Consider the following 26,766-nt stretch of genomic DNA (forward strand, 5'->3'; position numbering starts at 1 on the left):
CAGTGTTGCCCTGGAATGGTTAGGAAAGTGTGAGCTGGGGTCACCCATTGCAGCAAGAACATCCCATCTGTGTCTAGATACAGGCATATGCTAACAGAATGGTGGTGATGCAGCTAAGCTTAGGGTATGGGGCAAGACCTCAGTTGTTCACAAACTCAGGCAGCCGATAGGCGATGAGGGTCTGAGTGCTGGAGGTGACCAAGATTACTGCAGATGGGCAGTAGAAACAGACCAGAGATTCCATGTGGCTATTTTGCAATGCAGGAGCAGCAGCAGGATCAAGTATCATTAATACTGTATGACTGGAAAGAAAGCACAGAGTGTGTGGACATTCCACCCTGTCTATAACATCAGCAATCAGTCCCTCAGCGTTTACCCCTTCTGTAAAACTGTTGACAGGTTAAAAGGTGCCCAGAAGTGCAACTGACAAGGTAGCTTCTGTTGCTCAGCCCAATTAGTCTACTCACAGACTGAGTCTTCTGAAATAGGGCAATTGCTAGTGGCTTTGGATCTGGAAAGTGCACCATAGCCAACTTGTTACAAATGGGATCTGGAAAGCACCCAATGCAGAACCCAGTGCCCGAATGTCACTTTCAGGTTAGTCTTCAAACATCCAGTCCAGCAGGAAGAATATGGGTTAGGCACTCCAAAGCTAGGCTAAGAAACAGTCAATCTGGATATCTGCCATTTAGAGACCAGCTCAAATGTACCATGGAATATTAGTTAGAAAAAACCTGAAGAAAAATGGTAGCAAAATATAGTTATGCCTCGTGCACACGATCGGTTTGTCTGATGAAAACGGTCTGATGGACCGTTTTCAACAGACTAAACCGATCGTGTGTGGGCCCCATCGGTTATTTATCCATCGGTTAAAAAATTAGGAACTTGTTTTAAAATTATCTGATGGATAAAAAACCTATAGAAAAAAAAAACGATCGTCTGTAGGCTTGTCCATCGGTTAAAAATCCACGCATGCTCAGAATCAAGTCGACGCATGCTTGGAAGCATTGAACTTCATTTTTTTCAGCACGTCGTTGTGTTTTACGTCACCGCGTTCTGACACGATCGTTTTTTTAACTGATGGTGTGTAGGCGTGACTGATCATCAGTCAGCTTCATCAGATAACTGATGGAAAAATCCATCAGACCGTTTTCATCGGATGGACTGATCGTGTGTACAGGGCATTAGACTTTCTCAGCAGAGTTAAAAAAAAAAAGATAAATATCCTCCCTGGGACACTAGCAAAAAACAAGGAAGGGTGGGTTATCCTGGTTGGTATACAGATTATTTTGTTTGCCAATGTCCAATCCTCCTGTAGGTGACAGTATAAAATCACTATAGAGTCCTATTTTTACAGGCTATTTAAGACGTTGAACTCTTTCAGCTCCCTACAAACATCAATGCTCAGACTGGGAAAAAAATGTTAGCAAACCCATCAGTGCCCTACCAAATACTGTCAATGTAAGTTTTTTTTACACCAGCTACTTGGGCATAGGCCCATATGAAGGCCATGCTTGCCTGCTTGGGAATGCACAGGAGTTTCATGTATCCCTGTGCAGACAGTCCTATTGATGTCCATTGGGACACACTACACTGCACTAACACAGCTGTTGCTCCCAATTCGACAGCCATGCGGGTGCACAGCTGCGAATGCACACTGTTTCGGGATACACACCTGTAAGAGTACGGCGAGCAACGACTGTGTCTTGCACTGCATCCCAATTGACATGAATGTCACTGCCTGCACAAGGATACACAAAACACCTGTGCATCCCCATGCATGAAAAAAACAGCCCTCTCACAGTTGCACACCATTATGCCCGTGTGAATGAGACCTAACACTTGATTACAGGATAGGAGAGCATGAGTCAACCTTATCAGTGCTCTGCTGTTTCTGCATTGTCCAATCTGCAGGCAAGTCCTTAAACCAAGCTACATTGTTTAACTCCTTTGGAGGTGAGAGACCTAGCTAGGCTGTATGACAGGGGTGTGTGGAACCAATTGAACAGAATTACAAATATTTTGGACGGTAAGACAATTCACATATACGTCTCAGGACCTGGAACACACCCCATTTTAGCTAAAGTGTGTTAAAATGTATTACAGAATATTGCGCTTTACTTCCTGTCAGAAGGGAGGCCACAAATGCAATATTCTTCACCTGGGTACAGGTTTATTAAGAGGTGACTGCTTTTGCTTTGAAAAAATGCATCAACCTGAAACAAAGACTCAACTCCACCCCAATCTAGGGCTATTGAATTTTGTTTTCTTCAAGCAAGGAAACTTTAAAAGATACACCTAAAAGCAAGCCATGGGAATTTCATCTCATTCTAAATGATCAGGTACTCAAAAGACACCAGCATGAATTTCCACTATTCAGTGCATGTGAGAGAGGTCTCCATAGCTTGTAAAGCAACAGTGCTGGTATATTTCTACAGTTAGTAGAATATAAGAGGAAGCTTTCTAAATTTTGCTACATTATTTTATGCCATTATAGTCTTCCGAGATTTTTGTTGCAAATCTGTGTTCACCATAAACCATTAGAAGCTCAAAATTGGTCCAAAACTGTACCTTAGGAATGAAAACATCACAAGAATAAGGACATCTTTAGCTATATAAAAGACAATAAGATGGATGACTTTAATTTCAATTATATTGTAACAATTTGTAGGTTTGATGTATCTGTACATGTGCTCAAACATAAAAATAAATATGTGCAATGAAAAGCAGCATAAAACTATGTGCATTGCCTTTAGTTATGGTCCCTCAAAAACCTGCCTGGATCTTTAGAATGTATACATAAATCAAGTACTTTATCCTGTCAACTCCAAAGGTAGCTCTCTGCCACACAGAATCTCCCACTGCCGGGCAAGGAGCGATATCAACTTTTCCCGGCAGTCAGCACTTGGAATAAAGATGTACCACTGTACTTCTTGATTATTGCCACAGGTTTTCTGACTGTTGCAGGGGCTTAATGTTTCTGCAAAATGATCCATAGATAGACTTTGCATCAGGTCTTGGTTGCTAGAATCATCAAACACAAATGTAAGAGTCTGAGGATAAGTCTGATAGCCCATCAACACACGGTCTAAATCCCGAATACGCCTCCCATCCACTAACTGGTACTTATCTTTCTTTGGGGGCTCTTTGGCAAAATCAGGAAGTGGGTAACTGATGTAATCTTCATTGAATAGAAACAGATCCGAGCTTGTGAGAATGAGGGTTTTAGGTTGCAGCAAAGCTTCTTGGTCACTTCCTTCTGCTGTGCTTACTTGGAAAGCCAGGACATACAGTAAGATGTTTAAAGATGGCAATGTTCCCGGAGAGTCAGTGCTTTCTGTTACAATGTAAGTAAGATCCCCAATTTCTTCTTCATTTGGATATATAAACTTCACTCTGCTGGAATGGATCATTTCATAGTTTTCCATTGTTCCTGGAACAGAAAATGCATAAAATATAATTTTGTGTTATAGAATCCACAAATGAGAGAAGATAAGGGAAGGTAATTGGAGAGGAAAACTCAGTGCTTGTGTTGCCTAAAACTGAACTGCCCCAGTGTCCCTTTTTGCTGCCAAAGAGATAGGGCTAACATGGGTGCATTTTGTTTTTATCCAAATGTTGGTGAATTCAGGTGGATTCTAGTGGGGTAAGCACAGAATAAAAGTAAAGATTAAGGCTTCATTCACACCAGCTGATGTGTTGTAATACAGCGGCAAGTGTGCAGTGCAGTCCAGCAGGATCACTGCATTGTTCATTAGCAGCCACATGGTGCAAGGTGGTGGATTGCCTTGCGCTGAAAAAAAAAAGTACTTTTTTTAGTGCACAATGCCTGCACAACGCTGCAATGCAGGGGTGTGCACCAGTGACCTAGCTAAGGGGGTACAGACCGCACTTGGGTGGCACCCACCAGAGGGGTGACACTAGGGGCAGACTGAGCTGGGCCGCTATGATGCCCCCTGAAAGACCGGAATGCTTCCACTGCAGACATGCAGGGCCAGTGGAAGTGGTCTTTAACCTCCCTGGCGGTATGATTCTTTCAGAAAAAACATGCTGAAAGCGGTACCATTATTTGCAAGGAAATTTGGCGTTTTATATTGTAGGTCTGTCATTTTTAGAAATAACTCACTTAAATCTGACCAAACAAGAATCTAATAGGCATCCCGGGTATGACATTTTTTTAAAAACAAAATTATAAATTATAATATAATAAATAATTAGGGTTGTCCAGATACCGATACCAGTATCGGTATCGGGACCGATACCGAGTATTTGCGGGAGTACTCGTACTCACGCAAATACCCCCGATACCTAAATAGAATACTTCCCCCCCCCCCCGCCGCTGCATCGCGCCTCCGCATCGAAAGCCGCCGCATCGAAAGCCGCCGCATTGGTTAAACGGCGTGCGGGAACATCACAACTTTCATTTGAATAGCTGTAGTGTTCCCGCGCGTATAGACACTCCCCCTTGCTCGGGATTGGATGGGTGATCGTGATCTGTCCAATGCCGAGCAAGGGGGAGTGTCTATACGCGCGGGCAAAACAGCTATTCAAATGAATGCTGTGATTTTCTCCATGCGGCGGCGGCTTTCGGCGGCAAAGGTATGGGGGAAATGGCTGGAGGGACATGGCTGCATATGTGAGGGACATGGCTAGAGGGACATGGCTGCATATGTGAGGGACATGGCTGCATATGTGAGGGACATGGCTAGAGGGACATTGCTGCATATGTGAGGGACATGGCTAGAGGGACATGGCTGCATATGTGAGGGACATGGCTAGAGGGACATGGCTGCATATGTGAGGGACATGGCTAGAGGGACATGGCTGCATATGTGAGGGACATGGCTAGAGGGACATGGCTGCATATGTGAGGGACATGGCTAGAGGGACATGGCTGCATATGTGAGGGACATGGCTAGAGGGACATGGCTGCATATGTGAGGGACATGGCTAGAGGGACATGGCTGCATATGTGAGGGACATGGCTAGAGGGACATGGCTGCATATGTGAGGGACATGGCTAGAGGGACATGGCTGCATATGTGGGGGACATGGCTGCATTTGGGGACACATTTAAAAAAAAGTATCGGTATTCGGTATCGGCGACTACTTGAAAAAAAGTATCGGTACTTGTACTCGGTCCTAAAAAAGTGGTATCGGGACAACCCTATAAATAATTATAAATAATTATAACAAATAATAATATAATTATAATAAAAATTATTCAATAATGTAATCAAATCAAAATCACTGAAATTTGCTCAGTTGCAGAATTGTTGCTGTCATTATTTTTATTTTTTTATGACGAATTTCCCCACAAATCGCTATCGCACATTTCTGCAAGTGATTATAATTTATTATCGCTGTTTTTTAGCTGATCTAAAACTATTTTTGACATAAAGGGACACTTTTGGTTGCTATGGACAATCTACAGTTTGCAGGGAGAAAGAAACGTTTTTATTATATAAAATGACATGCATGACACAGGACAGACCACTAGGGACAAGGGGTGTGTGTTTTTTTTACATACAGTACTGTAATCTATAAGATTACAGTATACTGTATGTATAGTGTTTGTTTACTTTTTTTAATTTGGCGCCGTTCTCCGTCCCCGTGCGTCGTAACGTCGCAGGGAACGGAGATCGGCGTCACACGGAAGCACTGTGTGAATCGAGCGAGGACCTGCTCGCTCACACAGCGCGGTGGCATCGCTGGATCCAGGGACAAGGTAAGTAAAACTCCCTGTACATCCAGCGAGGCGAGCCCGAGTCTGACTCGGGGTTACCGATCCTAGCCCAAAAATCTCACCCCGAGTCAGACTCGGGAACACCGCCCAGGAGGTTAAACAAAACTGAATGGGGTCACAGCCTGAATGGGGAGGGGAGCCAGCCAGAGCAGAAAGGGGATCTATCACAGTTCGAACCTGGGACGCCAGCCGCTGTCACATAAATGCCTCCTGGATCGGCTCCTATGATGAACACCACACTGGTCCAATGCTGGGATATAAAATGATGATGTTATAGTGACTAAAGAGGCTACTTTGCCAGAAAGAATCTCTAAGAGGACATCCCTGATTTTAGTAAGAAATACCAGCATCCACTTAGACACCCACAATAGACACATAGATGGGATGCACACATGTATCAAGTTAGAACCATGCATGTACACAGACATGGGTATTTGTATTAGTATCCATAGACACATTTTCATTGATTTATCTGTTTATTTATGTACACATAAATGTTTATATATTTAACCATTTCAGCCCTGGAAGGTTTGATCCCCTTAAAGCAGAGTTCCACCCAAAAATGGAACTTCCGCTTTTTGTAACCCTCCCCCCTCCAGTGTCACATTGGGCACCTTTCAGGGGGGAGCAGATACCCGTGTAATACACGTATTTTGCTCCCACTTCCGGGGATAGATATCCGAGCCACCCGCAGGTATCTACGCCACTTCCGGCGCCTTCTCCGTCCCCCCGCTGTCTTCTGGGAGACACACAGGTCCCAGAAGACAGCAGGGGCCAGTGGGATAGCGCAGCGTGAGTCGCGATGTGCAGTAGGAAACCAGGTGTGTATATATACACACATACATACATAAACCTTGCATTTCTATTTTAAACTCAATGGGTTATTTTACAAGGTAAGGAACCACATATACTTTAATTTTACTATGTGGACTGATGGATAGACACTGCAAACTGTATGGCAAACAATTTTTTAATTACCGACAATCCAAATATTTTATATTTTTCACTGATTTAATAATATATATATATATATATATATATATATATATATATATATATATATATATATATATATATATATATATATATATATATATATTTTACAAAAAACATTTGGGAGACCACTTTCATTGTTAGAGGCAGGAGGTTTATTTTGAAAGTGTAGAGTTAGTCACATTCCTCTGCATTCCTGTTGTTACAAGTCACTATTTCCCTGACATTACTTCCTGTGTTACATACGTCCACAGTACAGCTAAAACGTCACTGGTCATTGAATATTGCTTTCCTGAAGAAAAAACATATCATAACTCATAGAAAATGTTTGAAAGAAGTTCTAATTATCAGGCGGGTAGATGCTTAAGATTTATGAAATGCTGGAAACAAGGAAGGGGAGGGGGGATGCAAGGATAAATTAGTTAAAGGCACACTCCAGCGAATTAAGAATTGAGCCTGCATATAGGGAACACAGCCTACCTCCACAGGGTTTCAGTTTTTCATCCAGACATAGCTGGAAATCTTAGAAACGTTTTTTTTCTACCTAATTGTAATGAAGGACAGGTATTTTTCAGATAAACCTACTGTAGGCTTCTTTTAGTTTATCATGCATCAAAGTGGTATATTTATAAGGCAGCAAATTTGATTATTACCAAACATTTACTACAGGTCAATCGTCCTGGTGCATGTGCTTTGGATGACAGTGATTGATTCTCCACCAGTAAATGTTTAGTGAAAGTGAAGCCACACGACCATTTTTCATGTCATGGAAAAAAACAATGGGCCAGATTCACAGAGATCTGCGGCGGCGTAACGTATCGTCGTTACGTTACACCGCTGCAAGTTTTCAGCGCAAGTGCCTGATTCACCAAGCACTTGCGTGTAAACTTACAGCGGTGTAACGTAAAGCAGTCCGGCGCAAGCCCGCCTAATTCAAATGGGGCGTGTACCATTTAAATTAGGTGCGCTCCAGCGCCGAACGTTCTGCGCATGCTCCGTGTGAAAATTTCCCGCCGTGCTCTGCGTGAAATTACGGCGCCCTGACGTATTTTTTGAACGGCGACGTGCGTTACGTCGTTTCGTATTCCCGGACGTCTTGCGCAAAAAAAAAAATAGAAATTCGACGCGGGAACGACGGCCATACTTTAACATGGCTCTTCTAAATGTAAGCCATGAAAAAGCAGGCTTATGTTTGCGACGGGAAAAACTGACTAGCGACGACGTAAGAGAATGCGACAAACGCGCGTACCTTCGTGGATCGCCGTAAACAGCTAATTTGCATACCCGACGCGGAAAACGATGCAAACTCCACCCAGCGGCCGCTGAAAAATTACACCTAAGATTCGAAGGCGTACGAAGCCGTACGCCTGTCGGATCTTAGCCAAAAGCCGTTGTATCTTTGTTTGTGAATTACAAATAAAGATACGACGCGGCAAATTTGAAAGTAGGCCGGAGTATCAGCAGATACTCCGGCGTACTTTTTCTGTGAATCTGGCCCATTGTTTTTCTCGACGTGATTCTTGTCAAGCCTGCCTTGCATACACACGATCATGAAAAAAAAATGCTTGAGCAAAGCGTGGTGACGTACAACACATACGACGGCACTATAAAGGTGAAGTTCCATTCGATTGGCGATTCCCTTTTGGGCTGATTATGCAAATTTCCCTTCATAACCTGCTTCTGAGCATGTGCGTTTTTTCTCCCGTCGTTAAAGCCTACACACGACCGTTTTTTCACGACGTGAAAGACAACGAGAAAAAATAGAGCATGTTCTAAATTTTTAATAGCCATTTTCACGTCGAGAAAAATGTTCTGGAGCCCACTACACGGTCGCTTTTAATTTTTCTTGTCATGAAAAACAGTTGTGTGTACGCACTATCACACTCACTGCTTTATAAACATGCCCCAAAGTGTCAGAAGAAGCTGTATTATAATATTCAAGCCTGCCTTAAAAAGTTACATAAGAAGTGTGAGGGCATAGAAGATTTCCTAAACTCGCAACGAAAGCTCCCCGAGGACGGTTTTCTTGGTTTCCTGGTGCACAACAATGCGGAGATAACAGGACCCAATACCATTAGATCCAGTTGGACCAGAAGTGTCCAAGGAGTGTCCCCTGCAAGATTCACTATGCCGGTGTACCAAGCCCTACTGGGCTAGGCCAGCTAATACTATTACTAGTGTTACCACCTCCTACATTCTTCACAAAAGATGCGGCAGCAAATAGGGGGGAGGCGTAGATTAGGGAGAACTGGTCCCTAAGGTGCTACCAGTGCAACTAGCATACTACCATTGCTGATAGTAACTCTCGTCCCGGACACCCCCTGTCCAACTTGTTGCAGAACCTGGAATCCTGTAGAGCCACTTGCAGAGTTTCCCAATGCTAGCAGATTGCCAAAAATGTCTCAAGATGCAGGGACCACTGTCCTGGTATTAGTTGCTGACTGGGAAAAAACCCTGCCAGTCTTCTATACCTGGAATATCACGTCCATCTCCATTATCCTCACAGCTTTAATATGCACACGCCGGCCCCGCCCCTTCCACACCCCCTCCGCCGCCTCTTTCCTTTGCAGCCTATACTCTGCACGATCTGGCTGCGCCTTTTCCCACGCCCCCTTTCGCCGCCCCTTCTCTTATACAACTCAGCTCTATTTCCCATCCTGATAGCTTGACAAAGGAGCGTGACTGCCGTAACACCCGCAGTGCGCATGCTCGGAAACGCGTTGCATGTTGGTGACGTCACTGCCATCGACTGCTGTGTGTGCGCTTTTTCTCCACTCTAAGCCTTGCTTTGAAGTTCCTCCACCGCTGCCGGCCACTACCATCTAATAGCGGTGCACGATACCTTCATGCAACACAACGCCCCAGCAGGAATAGTAGCAGACGGACTCACCTGATGATTTCACCTAATGGATTATGTACAATGCCTATTTTTACATCACAAAATGTGAGTTGCCTGTACTTATGTTTCTATTAAATTGTTTTTAAGAAAACATCTACTCTTAGAGGCGCCTCTTCCCTTGCTTTTTTGTTCACAGTATTGGAACACAGTTTCTGTTTCCCCCTTGATGGCAGCCCTGAGACTGTATATGTGACCCCTGCAACAACTCTCCTCCATTTGTCCCTGGACTCTCTCCTATACACACCCCTTTGAGCCTGGACTATTTTATGTTATTTATTGTACACTTCCCTGTACATTATTATTCCTATTTGATATACTACTGAGAATTTCTTGTTGTATTTTGGTTTATGCGCATTTTACTTGTGTATTATACCTGGAATATGTACTGTCAGCAGAGACGGCACATGTTGTGATGCCCCAGACAGAATGTGGTTCACCTTTCTGAGCCGCACGACTCCAGGTGCCACCCTGGTGGCTGATATATGCCACTGCAGTGGCTTTGTCGGACTGAACACTGACCATAAACCTGTGCAACTGGTTTGTCCAATAATCCAGAGCAAGGTGTAGTGCTCGAAGTTCCAAGATATTGATGGGCAGTATTCTCTCCTGTGGAGACCAAGGGCCAGATCCTCAAAAGGGATACGCCGGCGTAACTGCTGTTACGCCGTCGTATCTCTGTTTCTAACTATGGAACTGATCCACAGAGTCAGTTTTCCATAGTTAGGCAGAAGATCCGTTTTTTTTTTTGCCGTATCTTTTTTTTTTCCCGACGCAACTTTATTGACCCGTCGCGATCCACAAAGCTCGGCGTAACGCAATTTTGCACTATGCACGTCGGGAAAATGACGTCACGAGCATGCGCAGTACGGCCGGCGCGGGAGCGCGCCTAATTTAAATGGGAATCGCCCCCTGTTGAAGAGGAACGCCTTGCACCGGACGGATTTAAGTTACACCGCTCAAAATTTCTAGGTAAGTGCTTTGTGGATCGGTCACTTAGGTAGAGATTTTGCAGCGGTGTAACTTAAATGCCAAAAATTACGTTGCGCCGGGTTTTTGAGGATCTGGCCCCAAGTCCCCTGAACTGTAGCTACCTTCAGCCTCCAAACCAACTGGAGAGAGACTGGCAACAGTAGTTATCTTCCATATGAGTTAAAGGAAAAATGTCCCCCTCTCCATATTCCACACAATCAACCACCAATTAAAGCTCTGCAATATCCCGGGGACAGAGCCATACAGCAATCCAAAGCTAGGACCTTCATGTTCCAGACAGAGAGAATGCTCCTCCATACAAGTAGTTCCACTTGGAGTAGTAGAAGTGCATGTAGGGAACCACTTCAACATAAATATAATTTACTCCTGCAGAGATGTATCGAAGGATATCCTTTGCTTCCTATATTTCGCTTTAAATCTGGAATCGACTGCTGTCTATACAAAAGATCATTGAGGTATACGGAGATTGATGTCCGCTGCGTCTTTAGCAGGTCCAGTACTAGGGCAAGGAGCTTTGTGAACCCTTGGCGGACTGTGCCATCCTGAAGAACAATGTCACAAAACAAAAATGGCGACTTTCTACTGTAAATTGCAGAACCTTTGATCAGCCTGGAAAAAAACTGGCACATAAAGATATGCATCATTGATGACTATGGACACCTGAAATCTACTTCTTGCAGAGAGGCCATCGCTGATCGGACTGAGACAATCTGAAACAGAAGGATGTTTAGAAATTTGTCTAGTGGCTCCAAGATAAACCTCACCGACAACTTCCGTGAGAGGAGAGCAACCGGCTCTCTATTTACATCACACGACGGCTGTGATTGGACACAGCCGTTATATTATCGGGAGGGCCAATCACAGAGCCCTCCTGCCGATCGGAGATGTGCTGTGTCCGGGTGACACGAGAGCATCGGAATTGCGCCGTTTTGCGGGCACACGCGTGATCCCCTTCCCTCTGAGGGACGTTCCTAAATGTCCACTCAGAAAAAGGAAGCACCCACCCGGCCGTATATGTGCAGTGGCCGGGTGGGAGGTGGTTAAAGAGAAACTGCAAATGCAAACTTACCATTCCTGCCGCAGGGCTCTGAACAGGAGTCCAACCTTTGCCCATCACGGCGGGCTCTGTCATAAAAGACCTTCAGGGACTCGGTCCCCCTTAATCTGGGGTTCACTACCCTGGAGCTGTACAGCACCCTGTTGGAAAGCACTTTGATCAGAACAAACACTGCACAGGGTTCCATTATGCAGGGGGGTCCAGCACCATAAAGCTGCATTACAGACAAACCTTGAGGATTCTTCTGGTCTATCCAATGAGGCTTGAATATCATCCATTTTGGCTGACAGATTTCGTGGATGGATCAGATTCAAGCACATGATTTTTGGCAGAAGCGTTCTGAACCTCCAAAAGTATGTAGCACATCAGTGACCACCACCTTATAGACACTGGCAAAAAAACTGAGGTACTTCCTGTATAGGAGGGGTTATATAGGAGAGGATTTCCTGTTTGATTAATCTGCCAATGTTCATTCACCTATAGATGGCGCATAACCAAGATAGCTACATTTATAGCCTGCTCTGTGTTCCGTGATGTACGATAAAGAAAGTAAAAAAACAACAAAAAAAAAAACATTTTGTAGTGCACCAGCCCTTTAAATACCTCAAGTTGATCAAAAGGGGATTAAAAATACTAAAAAAGTGCAGAAAATTCAGATAACAATCTTTTTGAGGATACTTGCGCTGAAGAGTTTAGAGACCCTGGTATATTCAACTGACACCTGGCACAAAAATATTATATTTCCTAATAAATATTGCATAAATACTCTGCATTATACTCTGTAAAATCTTTAGTATAGTCATAACTAGAGTTTTTTCTTGCCTTCTTCAACTGCAGCACAATCGCTAACCCTTTTCGCAAACCTTATCTTTATAAATCTACAGGATTCATGTTATTATCATAAAGCACATACAAGCAAGCTACCCAACGATTACCTGTGCTTTGTCCATGTGGGGTAATGCAACAGATTTATTTATTTCTGCAGCAGTTTCCACATACCTCCCCTGCACTTTCCTGCCACTTTGGCCACCAGAAAAAAAAAAAAAATACTACTACTTTTAGGGAAAATGCGACTCACTGAACTTCTTGCAACTTGCCACACTGGGGCTAGGCACTTGTCCACTATACACTAATTGTGGGGGCAAAGAGGAGCCTCCACTACTTGGAGCACACAGGTCTTTCCTTTGCTTTCACGATTGAACAAAGCACCAGAAAAGGCAAGTGAAAGTTGCTCAGGGTCTGAAATTATTATCCGCACAGGTTCACTTTACATTGTACTATTATCTGTGTTCTGAGTTAGAAGAAACAGGAAAGGCAAGCAGATTGAGTATACTATATTGGATGTGGCAAGAGCCAGTGTTGACAGGCTTTTGGAACGGTTTCTAACCCTATACAAAGCCTATGAGAATTTAAAAGCGGCTGAAGCAGGTCAACTGCACCTGCAATAAATTCTGAATGATCACAAAAGCATCTCAAACTGATGTCAAAGGCATGCTCTATTTGCCAATTGAAGCCTATTGACAAAGACATTTGTAATTTAACCACTTCCCGCCCGGCGCATAGTCAAATGACGGCCGCAGGAACCCTTCGTCCCTCCAGACGGCAGCCATATGACATCCTGGGAGTCCTGCAGTGTGAAGAGCGCGCACTCGCCACATCACCGAGGACCCGATGCGCATGCCCGGCAGCCACGATGTCCGCCGGGCACCCACGATTGCTCATCACAGAGCCAGGGACGTTGGATCTCTGTGTGTAAACACAGAAATCCACGTCCTGTCGGGGAGAGGAGAAGATCCCCGATGGTGTGTCCCTTGTACATAGGGACACCGATCAGTCAACTTCCCCAGTCAGTTCCCTCCCACTACAGTTAGAATCACTGCCTAGTGAACACATTTAACCCCTTGATAGCCCCCTAGTGTTAACCCCTTCCCTGCCAGTCACATTTATACAGTAATCAGTTCATATTTATAGCACTGTTCGCTGTATAAATGTAAATGGTCTCAAAATAGTGTCAAAAGTGTTCGATCTGTCCGCCGCAATACGCAGTCCTGACAAAAAAAAAAAATCGCAGATAACCGCAATCACTAGTAAAAAAATTAAATAAAAAATAAATGTCATAAATCTATCCCCTATTTTGTAGGCGCTATAATTCTTGCGCAAACCAATAAATTTTCGCTTATTGAGATTTTTTTTACCTAAAAAAAATGTAGAAGAATACGTATCGGCCTAAACCGAGAAAAAAAAATTGGGATATTTATTATAGCAAAAATTGAAAAAATATTGTTGCTCTTTTTTTGTTTACAGCGCAAAAAATTAAAACCGCAGAGATGATCAAATACCACCAAAAGAAAGCTCTATTTGTGGGAAAAAAGGACGTCAGTTTTGTGTGGGAGCCACGACCGCGCAATTGTCATTCAAAGCGTGACAGTGCTGAAAGCTGAAAATTGGCCTGGGCAGGAAGGGGGTAAAAATGTCCGGTATTGAAGTGGTTAAAACAAGAAAGCAGGAAAAGTCTTTGACAGACCATTTCATCCAAAATACAAGTGTTATGAGTGTTCTACCTGTCCTCTTATTCCCAAACTCTGAGTAGAAGTCTTTCTCTACAGGCTCTGGGGATGGTGTTCGTGCCAGCAAGGATAACACAGACATGAGCTGTTGTATGAATGCATGGGTAGTATAGCTGTCTCTGGTCAATAATGTTATAACATGGTTTGGAGAAGGACCTGTAAATCAAACAAAAGAAAATTCAATCAAGATTAGAATGTAGTAAAGTCATGAAAGAAAACTAGGAGAAATCTACCTCATAGCATAAAAACTATTTAAAAAATATTTGTTAGTCAAAGTATAGAAAATTCATATATTACTTTCTGCTTTTGACCCAGGAGGTGGAGCTATCAGTTTGCATCATTTGATACAGTAAGCACACAGCTTAAGGGGTGAGTTATCTTTCCAGAAATAATGATACAGTGAACACCATACACCCTCCCTACCCCTTGGTCCCCGCTGTACTTACCTCCATGACCGATGAGGGAGAGGGAGTGCGGATTTTAAATCCCTTGACTACCATACTGACCAGCTGTGTGAGCACTGAGAGCACATTGCTCAGGTAGGTAAGTACAGCGGTGACTGGAGGGGTGAGGACAGTGTATGGTGTCAGTTCACCTTTTCATTTTTTTTGATGAACTTGCATTGTAATGACTTATTCCACTGATTCATCCTTTATTGGAGGGTGCATCCCAAAGTTTCCATTAGGGAAACTGTGCCTCAAAGCAAGCAGTTGTGCTGTTCTGTCTCTTTAGCCAAATCATAATGTTTTAAGAGTCCTTTAACCACTTAAGGACCGCCCACCACATACAGTATATACTGCGGCAGGGTGGCTCTATTGTGTGAAATCGGGTACCTGTACGTAATTTTGTGCAAAAGATACTGTGCGTGCATATTGGACAGAGGGGGAGTCAATCAGCAGGTCTGCCAAGCACCCACAATCGTTCCCCAGGGAGGCAGAGCAGTGATCTGCCTATGTAAACAAGTCAGATCGCCGTTCTCACAGGGAGGACACAGATATTCCATTCCTGCTAAGCAGGAACACGCATCTCTGTGTTCACCTAGTCAGTCCATCCCCCACACAGTTAGCATGCACCTCCTAGGGACACACTTAACCTGTTGATCTCCCTTGTGTTAACCCCTTCCCTGTCAGTATCATTAGTACAGTAACAGTGCATATTTTTAGCACCGATCACTGTAATAATGTCACTGGTTCTCAAAAAAGTGTCAGTTAGATGTCCAAATTGTCCGCCTCAATGTTGTAGCCCCACTAAAAAAAAAAATCACTGATCACCGAAATTACTAGTAAAAAAAAAATTATAAATAAAAATGTCATAAAAATATCCCATAGTTTGTAGACACTATGGGCCAGATTCACAAAGGATTTACGACGGCGAATCAGATACGCCAGAATTTGTCCAAGATACGACTGACGTAAGTCTCTTACGCCGTTGTATCTTAGGTGCATATTTATGCTGGCCGCTAGGGGCGCTTCCATTGATTTACGCGTCAAATATGCAAATGAGCAGGATACGCTGATTCAGAAACGTACTTGCGCCTGTCGGATTTAGCTATGCCGTTTACGTAAGGCGTATGTCCGGCGTAAGTTTACCCCTCATAAAGCAGGGGTAAGTCATGTTAAGATATGGACCTCGGAAACGTCGGAACAGCGTCGTATTTTACGTTGTTTGCTTAAGTTGTACGTGAATGGGGATGGGCGTAGGTTACTTTCACGTCGACAAAGCATTGAGCCGACGTATCTTAGGGAGTATTTGCGACGTGATTCTGAGCATGTGCGCGGATGCGCCATTCGATCGGCCACTCATTTACATGGGGTCACGGCTCATTGTAATACAACACGCCCACTGCCTTGATAATTTGAATTACGCGGGCTTACGCCGGCCCATTTACGATACGCCACCGTAACTTAGGGCCCAAGTTCTTTCTGAATACGGTACTCGCCTCTCTAAGTTACGTTGGCGTAGCGCATATGAGATGCGCTACGCCCGCCGAAAATTACGCCGATCTTTCTGAATCTGCCCCTATAACTGTTGTACAAACCAATATACGCTTATTGGGATTTTTTTTACCACAAATATGTGACAGAATACATATTGGCCTAAACTGATGAAGAAATTCGATTTTTTTAATTGTATTTGATATGTTTTACAGCAAAAAGTAATTATTTTTTTTTTTTTTTAAATTGGTGGACTTTCTTTGTTTAAAAATAAAAACCGCAGAGGTGATCAAATACCACCACACCAAAAGAAATCTCTTTTTGTGGGGGAAAAAAAGAAGGACATCAATTTTATATGGGTTACACGTGCAAAAGTAACAGTGTCATTTTGCAAAAAATGGCCTGGTCATTAAGGGGGCAAGACCTTCTGGGGCTGAAGTGGTTAATAAATTTAAAGCAAAAATAATGCATGTAAAATTATGTATATATATAGCAAGTATAGAAAAACTATTTTAAAACATATAAACATTAAAAACAAAAAGTAACATTGAACGACAACCACTATAGTTGTAACTATATTTACATTCCCAATACCTAAAAAAAATATATATATCTGTAATCGGAAAATGAGAATAGTAGTTAAAGTGATAGCAAAAGTATTTTTTTTGTAAAACCAAACTTTCATACTTGCCTGCTCTGTGCAAGAGTTTTGCACAGAGTGGCCCCGATCCCTCTTTTCTGGGGTGCCCCGATGGCGATCCTGACCCCTCCCCTTCATCGGTTGCCTCCACGAGGGGGGGCACTCACGTGATCACGTTCCAGAGACCTGCTGGACTTGGCCCTGCCCCCGGCTCCTGTGTCACTGGATTTGATTGACAGCAGTGGAAGCCAATGGCTCCTGCTGCGCTATCAATCTAATCAATCTATCCAATGAGGACCTAAGGCTCGATTCACACATATGCATGTTGCTTTTGAGCAGTTTTGCAATGCTTTTTGTGGTGCTTGCTGTGTTTTTTGACAAGTGTTTTTACCGCGATTTGCATTTTTTTTAGCCAGTAATTTTTTTTTTTTTTACATTTCCTTTAACAACCAGCTATAAACAGGTTGAAAAAAAAAACGCAAATCGCGGCAAAATGCCTTTTGGATGCAGGTCCATTGAATACTTTTGCATGCAAAACGCTGCTTTTTGCTGGAAAAAAAGTCCCTGACCCTTTCCAAAAACGCAGAGGCACAAAAAATTATTGATGTGAACATGTTCTATAGGAAACCATGTTAAAAAATTTCCTTGCATTTCTGCAAAATGCATCAAAAAAAGCATTAGCAAAAATGGAGCCTAAGGACAGCGGCTGAACCTGCTAGGCTCGTGCGTATCGCTGGTACAATCAAGTTCAGGTAAGAAAAAGGGGGGCTCTGGGGGCCAGCTGCAGCACAGAAGGTTTTTAACCTTAATGCATAAAATGGATTAAGGTGAAAAACCTTGAGGGCTTACAACTCCTTTAACAACAATATACACACAATATCCCTAAACAGCAATATAAAGAAAGAAAGTAATGAAATCAATTTTACACAGAACAAATGTTCTGGTTTTATTTTTAGATGTAATAGGGGCATTTCAATCCTCTACCACGTCTTTAAAAGAAGAACTCCACTTTTACTATGTAAAAGAAAAAACACATATTGCAGGTTGTGTTTTGATGTTGAGCCTTCATATTTTGCAACACCCGGTACCCAACTACAAAATAATGATATAATTAAAAAACATTCTGGGCCAGATTCACAAAAGAGATACGACGGCGTATCTCCTGATACGCCGGCGTATCTCTGAGATACGATTGTCGTATCTATGCGCCTGATTCATAGAATCAGGTTACGCATAGATAGCCCTAAGATCCGACAGGTGTAAGTGAATTACACCGTCGGATCTTAGTCTGCAATTCTAGGCCGGCCGCTAGGTGGCGAGTCCATTGTGGTCGGCGTAGAATATGCAAATGACTAGTTACGCCGATTCACGAACGTCCGCTTTGCCCGTCACTGTAATTTTACGCCGTTTCTGTAGAGATACGCGGCGTAAAACTAAGCATGCCCTCTAGGTGGTCTAACCAATGTTAAGTATGGCCGTCGTTCCCGCATCGAATTTTTAAATTTCACATAAGTCGTCCGTGAATGGCGCTGGACGCCATTTACGTTAATGTCGAAACCAATGACATCCTTGCGACGTCATTTAGCGCAATGCACGTCGGGAAATTTTAGGGGCGGAGCATGCGCAGTACGTTCGGTGCGGGAACTCGCGCCTAATTTAAATGGTCCCCGCCCCATTTGAATTAGGCGGGCTTGCGCCGGGCGGATTTACGCTACGCCGCCGCAAGTTTACAGGTAAGTGCTTTGTAAATCAAGCACTTACGCTGTAAACTTGCGGCGGTGTAATGTAAATGGGATACGTTACACCGCCACAGCGTAACGCATTTGTATGTGAATCTGGCCCTGTGTTCCTTAGCAGAGTGGCCCTTTCACATAAAGGCCTCTGCTGGAACGCTGACAAACGCTGTTTTATTGTTATTGTACTATAAAGTGTTCTAATGACCGGAGCTCATTCTAACAATAAATAAGATCATCATACTATATAGAGATGTAAAGAACCTGGAATCTTTGAGGTTAGATTAAAAGAAACGGTGTTTACCTGTTATTCTAAAGTATTGATCGAAAAGCCCAATGTTTACAGACTGCAGATCACTGAACTTTATCACTATACAGCAGCAATGATGGAATAAACTGTTCTCTAAGCCGACATCGTTTTGGTTGCAGGAATCTATTGGGAAAGAAAAAGAAAAAAAAGATTTTTCCACCAGAAACAGTAAAAAGGTACAAACCTCCTTTTGTTTTTCACATTAACCACTTAAAGGGGTTATAAAACGGTACAATTTTTTCCCCCTAAATAGCTTCCTTTACCATAGTGCAGTCCTTCTTCACTTACCTCATCCTTCTATTTTGCTTTTAAATGTCCTTATTTCTTCAGAGAAATCCTCACTTCCTGTTCTTCTGTCTGTAACTACACACAGTAATGCGAGGCTTTCGCCCTGGTGTGGAGTGTCGTGCTCGCCCCCTCCCTTGGACTACAGGAGAGTCAAGACGCCCACTAACACACAGCTCCTTTCTCTATCTGCAACGTAGAGAGCATCCTGACTCTCCTGTAGTCCAAGGGAGGGGTCGAGCACGACACTCCACACCAGGGAAAAAGCCTCGCATTACTGTGTGTAGTTACAGACAGAAGAACAGGAAGTGAGGATTTCTCAGAAGAAATAAGGACATTTAAAAGCAAAATGGAAGAATGAGGTAAGTGAAGGAGAACTGCACTAAGGTAAAGGATGCTATTTAGGGGAAAAAAATTGTACCTTTACAACCCCCTTAAGGACTGAGCATCTTTCGGAGATTTGGTGTTAAGTTAAAAACTTTTTATTTTTTTTGCTAGAAAATTACCCCCAAACATTATATATCTTTTTTCTAACACCCTAGAGAATAAAATGGCGGCCGTTGCAATACATTTTATCACACTGTATTTGCGCAGCTGTCTTACAATCACACATTAAAAAAAAAAAATTGTAATTAAAAAATAAGACAACATCATAGTTAGCCCATTTTTTTTATATTGTAAAAGATAATGTAATGTTACACCAAGCAAATTGATACCCAACATGTCACGCTTCAAAGTTGCGCCCGCTCGTGGAATGGCGACAAACCTTTCTTTACCCTTAAAAATCTCCATAGGGATGTTTACAACAGTATTCTTCTTCAAAGTACCGACATAAAACGACAATGGGCGGTCCGAAAGTGGTTAATGATCTGATAGGAACAATCACTTACTCAGCGGTATCTGATTTATCTTTTTTATTGCGTCATCCAGCACAAAATAAACTGCCTTTGTTGACAGCAAAACACAAGATGTGATTTCCATGTCTGGTGTCCGATAAAATGAAAGGGATGACCACATGAGGTGCCGCAATTCTTCATTTTCATCCTGTAAATCATGTGAAAGAGAAAGCTGATTAATTGGTCTAAAACAAAATAAATTTTTATCTAAAATGATGGAATATGACATTCACTAGTACAGCTACTACTTGCTTAACCACTTAAGACCCGGACCATCACACAGGTAAAGGACCTGGCCAGTTTTTGCGATTCGGCACTGCGTCGCTTTAACTGACAATTGCATGGTCGTGTGATGTGGCTCCCAAACAAAATTGGCGTCCTTTTTTTCCCACAAATAGAGCTTTTTTTTGGTGGTATTTGATCAACAATTTTGAAGAAAATTTATTTATTTTTTTGCTACAATAAATATCCCCCAAAAAGATATAAAAAAACGTGTGTGATTTAAACACTGTTTACATTTGCGGGCGTGACTTGCGTATGCATTTTTCTTGCTTTTCTTATTTTTTTTTTTTTTTTAACATGACATCCCTTGTGACAGTAATAGGTGGTGACGGGTATTCTTTATGGCGGGATCGGGGGTCTAAAGACCCTAAATCCCTCCTTTGAACATCTGAAAGTATTCAGATGGGCAAAATCGGCGAGTCTGAATACGGTAATTTTTTTTTAAATCTGTGCCATTGGCAGCCGAGTAAATCGGAAGCAACGCCATGACTGTTGGCTCTGCAGGCATCACCCTGGTTTAACCTCTTCAAGCCAAGAATGCAAATTTGAGTTCAGTCGGCACGAAGGGGTTAAACGAAACCAACGCTGAAAGCAATAATGAGCCTACCACTGCTGACCTCCTGCTGAACATGCCAATTGCCTGGCTGTCCATGAATCACTTTGGGTGGAAGCCATCCCTGCCAGGAGAAGACAGTTGATTATTGCTAGTGACTATGCCAGCTGCTAGCAATAGTCGCATGTAAAATCCGGAAGGCTGGTTGTATCCATGCTGATCGATCAACTTGGGTAAATTCAACCTGCCCATACATAGTTCGCATCTCGGCTGGTTCCTTCTTAACTGGCTGAGATTCAAACCGTCTATGGCCGGCCTTAGTTTCCATCAGTTGTTGTCTTGAAGGCAGCATTGTAACATAAGAAAATTCTCTTGTTTTGTAAACTGTTGATAAGCTTTACAAGCATGGTACAAATACAACTGTAAACTAGTACAACTCAAGTAATATGATCACATATTATGCTCTGATCGTGAGTACCAGTGCACTTACTAATCTATCCAATCAGAATTAGGCCTTTACCAAATGGGACCATGGCATGCGTACCCTGTTAAGGGCTGTGTATTAAGGGCACAGGGATGCAAAGGTGTTGCGTGCATTCTCATGATGGCATCGTATTGCTGTCTATTGGGAAAGTGGCTGCACAGACACAGCTGCTGGACATCCATGTGGGTGTAGCTGCGAGTCCTGCCTATCACCCTGCATATCCCCAAATGCACACAGAGTAAGTTCAGGGATTTGCACCCACACCCACATGGATGTTATACTGGGACACAGTGGCTTTGTCCATGTAGCCACGTGTCTCAAAAAACAATGGGACTCCAACATGGGAATATACGCAGCACACGTGCATCCATATGCAGGCAAAACACGGCCCTGAATGGGGCATGCACGTCCTCGCCAAATGTGAACATGGCCTAACCCATACAGAACTAAATAAGGAAGTTATTCAGGTTTAAATTATTGTCAGGTCACACCAGTGTGATGTACAGTGATGATAGGTCTTTTAACTAATGCTTACAGTTTATTGTCTTCCTTCCGCCAGTTGAGAAGTAGTGTCAGCAATCATGACAGTAAAGGTTGACATGACATTAAGCCCGCATTCACATCTAGGCGTTTTTACGCCTGTAGCGCTACGCCGCTGCCGCTAGAGGGCTGGAAACACATTTCCCTCTATGGAGATGGTCCCGGACCTTTTTTTCAGGCGTCTTTCGGCGTTCGGCTAGGAGATGGGAAGCATCTCCATAGAGGGGGGTCAATCTGGGGCACATCTAGGCGGACAATACCGGCGTTTTGTCGCCGCAAATCGCAGTACAAAACGCCGCTATTTGTACTGCGATTTGCGGCGACAAAACGCCGCGATTTCGTCCGCCTAGATGTGAATGGAGCCAAAAGGTTCTTGTGTCCTGTCTTGGGGAGTATGCCCCTTCCAGAAAAATCTGGGGGAAATGGACCTCAGCTATTTATAAAATAACCTTGATGGAGCTACAGGGAGATCTGAAATATGGGTAATGAATAAACAAGGGTGTATATTCCGTTTAGTGTGGCAAAATGAAACCTATACATTTGCGGTTCACAAAATTTTACTGCTGAAGAATTTGATTAACCACTTTACCACCGGGCAAATTTTGGCACTTCTCTCCTTCATGTAAAAATCTTTTTTTTTTTTTGCTAGAAATTTAATCAGAACCCCCAAACATTCTATATTTTTTTTTTTAGCAGACACCCTAGGGAATAAAATGGCGGTCATTGCAACTTTTTTTCTCGCACGGTATTTGTGCAATAATTTTTCAAACGCCTTTTTTTGGGAAAAAATACGGTTTTATGAATTAAAAAATAACAAAACAGTAAAGTTAGCCCAATGTTTTTGTATAATGTGAAAGATTATGTTACGCCAAGTAAATAGATACCCAACATGTCACTCTTTAAAATTGCGCACATTCATGGAATGGCGCCAAACTTCGGTGCTTAAAAATCTCCATAGGTGACGCTTTAACATTTTTTACAGGTTACTATTTTCGAGTTTCAGGTCTAGTGCTAGAATTGTTGCACACGCTCTAACGCACGCAACGATACCTCACATGTGGGGTTTAAACGGCGTTTACATATGTGGGCGGGACCTGCATGCGTGTTCACTTCTGCGCGCGAGATAACGGGGACAGGGGCGCTTTGAAAACATTTTTTTTGTTTTTACTTATTTATTTTTTTAGACCTTTTTTTAATTTTTTTTTTTTTATCACTTTTATTCCTATTACAAGGAATGTAAACATCCCTTGTAATAGGAATCAGTGTGACAGGTACTCTTTATGAAGAGATGTGGGGTCAATAAGACCCCACATCTCTCCTCCAGGCTTACAAGCATGAAATTGGTGGAAAAAAAAAATCACTGATCAAATGCCGACAGCCGCGATTGCGGCTTTGTTTACTTCCGGGTACCGGGTGTGACATCATAACGGCGCGCCCGGTCCTCCGACGGTCATAGAGATGACTGTGACCGTCTGGTCACCAGTCATCTCTATGGTTCTGCAGCGAGCGCCAGCCGATTCGCTCTCCGGGCCCCCGATGGCACGGGAGAGCCCGGAGAAGCACCGGATGGCGGCGGGAGGGCGTCTCCTCCCGCTGCCTAGAAGAACGATCAAGCGGTGGAACCACCGCTTTGATCGTTCTTATGGTGCAGAGAATCGGCAGGGGAAGACGGCGATATCTGAATGATGCCTGTAGCTGCAGGCATCATTCAGATATCACCACTCAAAGTGGAGGACGTCCCAGGGACGTCCTCGGTGGTAAAGAGGTTAAAAAAGAAAGGGAAATGCAGGATATATATTTCAAGGTTTCAAATTATTTTAATAATGATGAAAAGCTACTGTGATGGGACGTTACATATAGGAAGTGGGCACCCTGCCAGTTTTTTATTGCCACTTTTGTTTCTAGTCCGATATAAACTCTCAATGTGTCCTGGTCACAATTACATAGAAGGTGATGGGAAATGTTCCAATGGTGACAGCGTCTGACACTTAAGAGGGGATTTCCTGAGACAATGGAACACAGAAGAAAAGGATGGTAAAGTAAACATTTCATGTTAACCTAGTCCTCTGCCTCCCTTTATATCCATTGCACAGAGCAGGCAAGTATGACATGTTTATTTAAAAAGAAAAAAAAAGGAGGGAGAGAGAAGAGGCCGAACCTTTAATACCACTTTAGACAGTGCTATGGACCTTGTTCCTCGCACACACAGAGCGAAGCATATGCTCCCCCATTTCCTTCAACTTCCAGCACTAAACAGAGCAGCATGAGAGCCAAGGAAAGGTAAGTAAATGCTGGGGATTGATGGAGTTTAAAGCCAACCTAGTGCTCGGCCATGAATGAGCAAAGCACAGGTTTGCTTTAAATTGCACCTTTAACTGAGCTGGACTTATATATTCTGATTATGAAATGTCATTACTGACAGACACACAACCCAGCATTAACATAATAAATTCACTTACATTTTAGAAAAAAAAAAAAACACACACAAACCACAGTTACAAATTTTTCTCCAATTTGTTTGCTTCAAAAACACATGCATGTCTTGGAGGTCCAGCACACAGCTTGAGAACCAGAGTCCTAAACTTTAAGGGCTCATGCACACTGCAGCTCAAAAAAAAAAAAAAAAAAGTTTTTATTGCGCTTTTTTGAGCCTTATCCAGTGGTTCTCAACTTGGGGGTCGAATGATGATTTGCCAGGGGTCACTGTATCCTGGGCTGTTCCTGGCCCGCACTGCTCTCCCATTTTTTTTTGCAGCTGCCCAGCTGGGCTGTCCCTAGAGCCTGTGGCCATCCAGCTGGACTGTTCCTGCAGCCTGTGAAGGCCCACTCAGCCTCTTCGCAGCCGCCCATTCAGTTCACGGCATGGGTGGGGGGGGGGGGTTTGGGGGCCACTAGAGGTCAGCTGACTGGCGAGAAATGTGAAGTAGGAGGGGCTGGTACAAGACACCACAAAGTTGGAGACACAGTGAGTAACACTACCTGCGATTATAGTTGCCATTAAAATTCCCCAATACAGTTCTCAGATCAGCAGATGACCTTGATCAAGAGCACCTAAGTTGGCTGATTAGAACTCCCCCCAGCATTGCCACTCATGCCCCCCCTCCCCACCAAGGAGTAAGAGAAGGAATAAAAATAGAGACTACATTGAATGGAGAGGAAAAGAGGGGGAGGAACAAAGAAAACAAGAAAGACGGCTAGAGAGAGGGATGGGGGACAAGAAATTAGGATAGAGAGGGATAAAAGGGAAAGAAAGGAGAACAAAGAGAGTGGTACATCCTAAAATGTACCATAAGGGGTTTTGATACTGTACGAGTGGAAGGGAGTGCTAAATGTTCATGGGTTGTCTTACTTTTCAACCCACTTGTCTTTCAACCCATGCTACGAAAATAATTTTACTGTTAGGGGTCTACACAACTTGGGAAATGTTATCAAGGGGTCACAGCATTAGATACGTTGAGAACCACTGGCCTAAGCGTTTGTTTTTTTCATAAACCCTTTCCCTCAGCAAATTTTTCCCAATTCCTTTTTCGCGTGTTCTTGGGCACTTAGGCGTCTTTTTTGCTCGAAAGCTCTTCTCAAAAACGCAAGTTTGTGGGGGGGGGGGGGGGGGGAGGAGGGTTTTCTGTCTGTAAACTCCTGAAAAAGCCATAGTGTGTATGGACACATTGGCTAACATGGAGGGGAGTTCCCAAGCAGAAAAAATGAGAGCTCAAAAAAGCTCAAAAGCCTTTAGGAGCTGCTTCTTTGAGCTACAGTGTGCATGAGCCCTAAAAAGATACTGTCATCAAGTAATACTTTTCAGGCTGTTCACATAAGTCAAATGTTTAAGAATAGCACTTACTGATGCTGCCCTTGCATTGCAAATCATTATGTCTTTTGTAATTAACAGCGATTGTAGTTTTCTTTAACCTCTCACACTATTGGAAATGTTGTAGACTTTCTGTGGCAGACAGTGTGAACTGCTCCCTTTTTCCCCACTCTCGGCCCTGACATCCCCAAGCAGTAAGCCTTTTGCCTATGAAACCTCCAACCCTCTGAGTGACAGAGGGAAAGAAATTTAGCATTCTCTGTTCTAAGCTCTGGCAGTCAGACATATCTGGGTGTTTAGCAGTTTGGCTATCTTCCACAAAAAGCCTAAAACACTCCTAAAAGTGTCAGTGGTTGAAGAAATCCACCATCCTGACAGAAGGCCAAATGTAAAGGCAGCATCAGCAAGTGCTAATTTCAAACATTTTATGTACAGTATTTCACAAAAGTGAGTACACCACTCACATTTTTGTAAATATATTATATCTTTTCATGTGACAACACTGAAGAAATGACACTTTGCTACAATGTAAAGTAGTGAGTGTACAGCTTGTATAACAGTGTAAATTTGCTGTCCCCTCAAAATAACTCAACAAGCAGCCATGAATGTCTAAACCGCTGACAACAAAAGAGAGTACACCCCTAAGTGAAAATGTCCAAATTGGGCCCAATTAGCTATTTTCCCTCCCTGGTGACTTGTTAGTGTTACAAGTTCTCAGGTTGTCTTTGGGAAATAAATGTATGAGCGCTGCCAGCATTGCTGTAGAGGATGAAGGGGTGGGGGGTCAGCCTGTCGGTACTGAGACCATACGCTGTACACTGCATCAAATTGGTACCAGAAGGAAGCCTCTTCTAAAGATGATGCACAAGAAAGCCGGCAAACAGTTTGCTGAAGACAAGCTGACTAAGAACATGGATTATTGGAACCATGTCCTGTGGTCTGATGAGACCAAGATAAACGTATTTGGTCCAGATGGTGTCAAGTGTGTGTGGCGGCAACCAGATGAAGAGTACAAAGACAAGTGTGTCTTGCCTACAGTCAAGCATGGT

At 43.2% G+C, this 26,766-nt stretch overlaps 1 protein-coding gene across 2 annotated transcripts in view; it reads right to left on the bottom strand.

Moving 5' to 3' along the window:
- Positions 1–1,423: 1,423 nt before the first annotated feature.
- NISCH (nischarin) overlaps positions 1,424–26,766 on the bottom strand; it is a 117,298-nt gene continuing 91,955 nt past the window's right edge. For both annotated transcript variants that reach the window (XM_040359402.1, XM_040359401.1), the window contains 4 exons: positions 20,045–20,198; positions 18,864–18,992; positions 14,247–14,408; positions 1,424–3,433 (listed from right to left, as the gene is read on the bottom strand). In XM_040359402.1, coding sequence (XP_040215336.1) covers positions 2,814–3,433; positions 14,247–14,408; positions 18,864–18,992; positions 20,045–20,198 — 1,065 coding nt within the window. In that variant the 3' untranslated portion in view covers positions 1,424–2,813. The remainder of the gene's footprint in view (positions 3,434–14,246; positions 14,409–18,863; positions 18,993–20,044; positions 20,199–26,766) is intronic.

Source organism: Rana temporaria, chromosome 7 (assembly GCF_905171775.1).
Source record: "Rana temporaria chromosome 7, aRanTem1.1, whole genome shotgun sequence".
NCBI classification, from domain to species: Eukaryota; Metazoa; Chordata; class Amphibia; order Anura; family Ranidae; genus Rana; species Rana temporaria.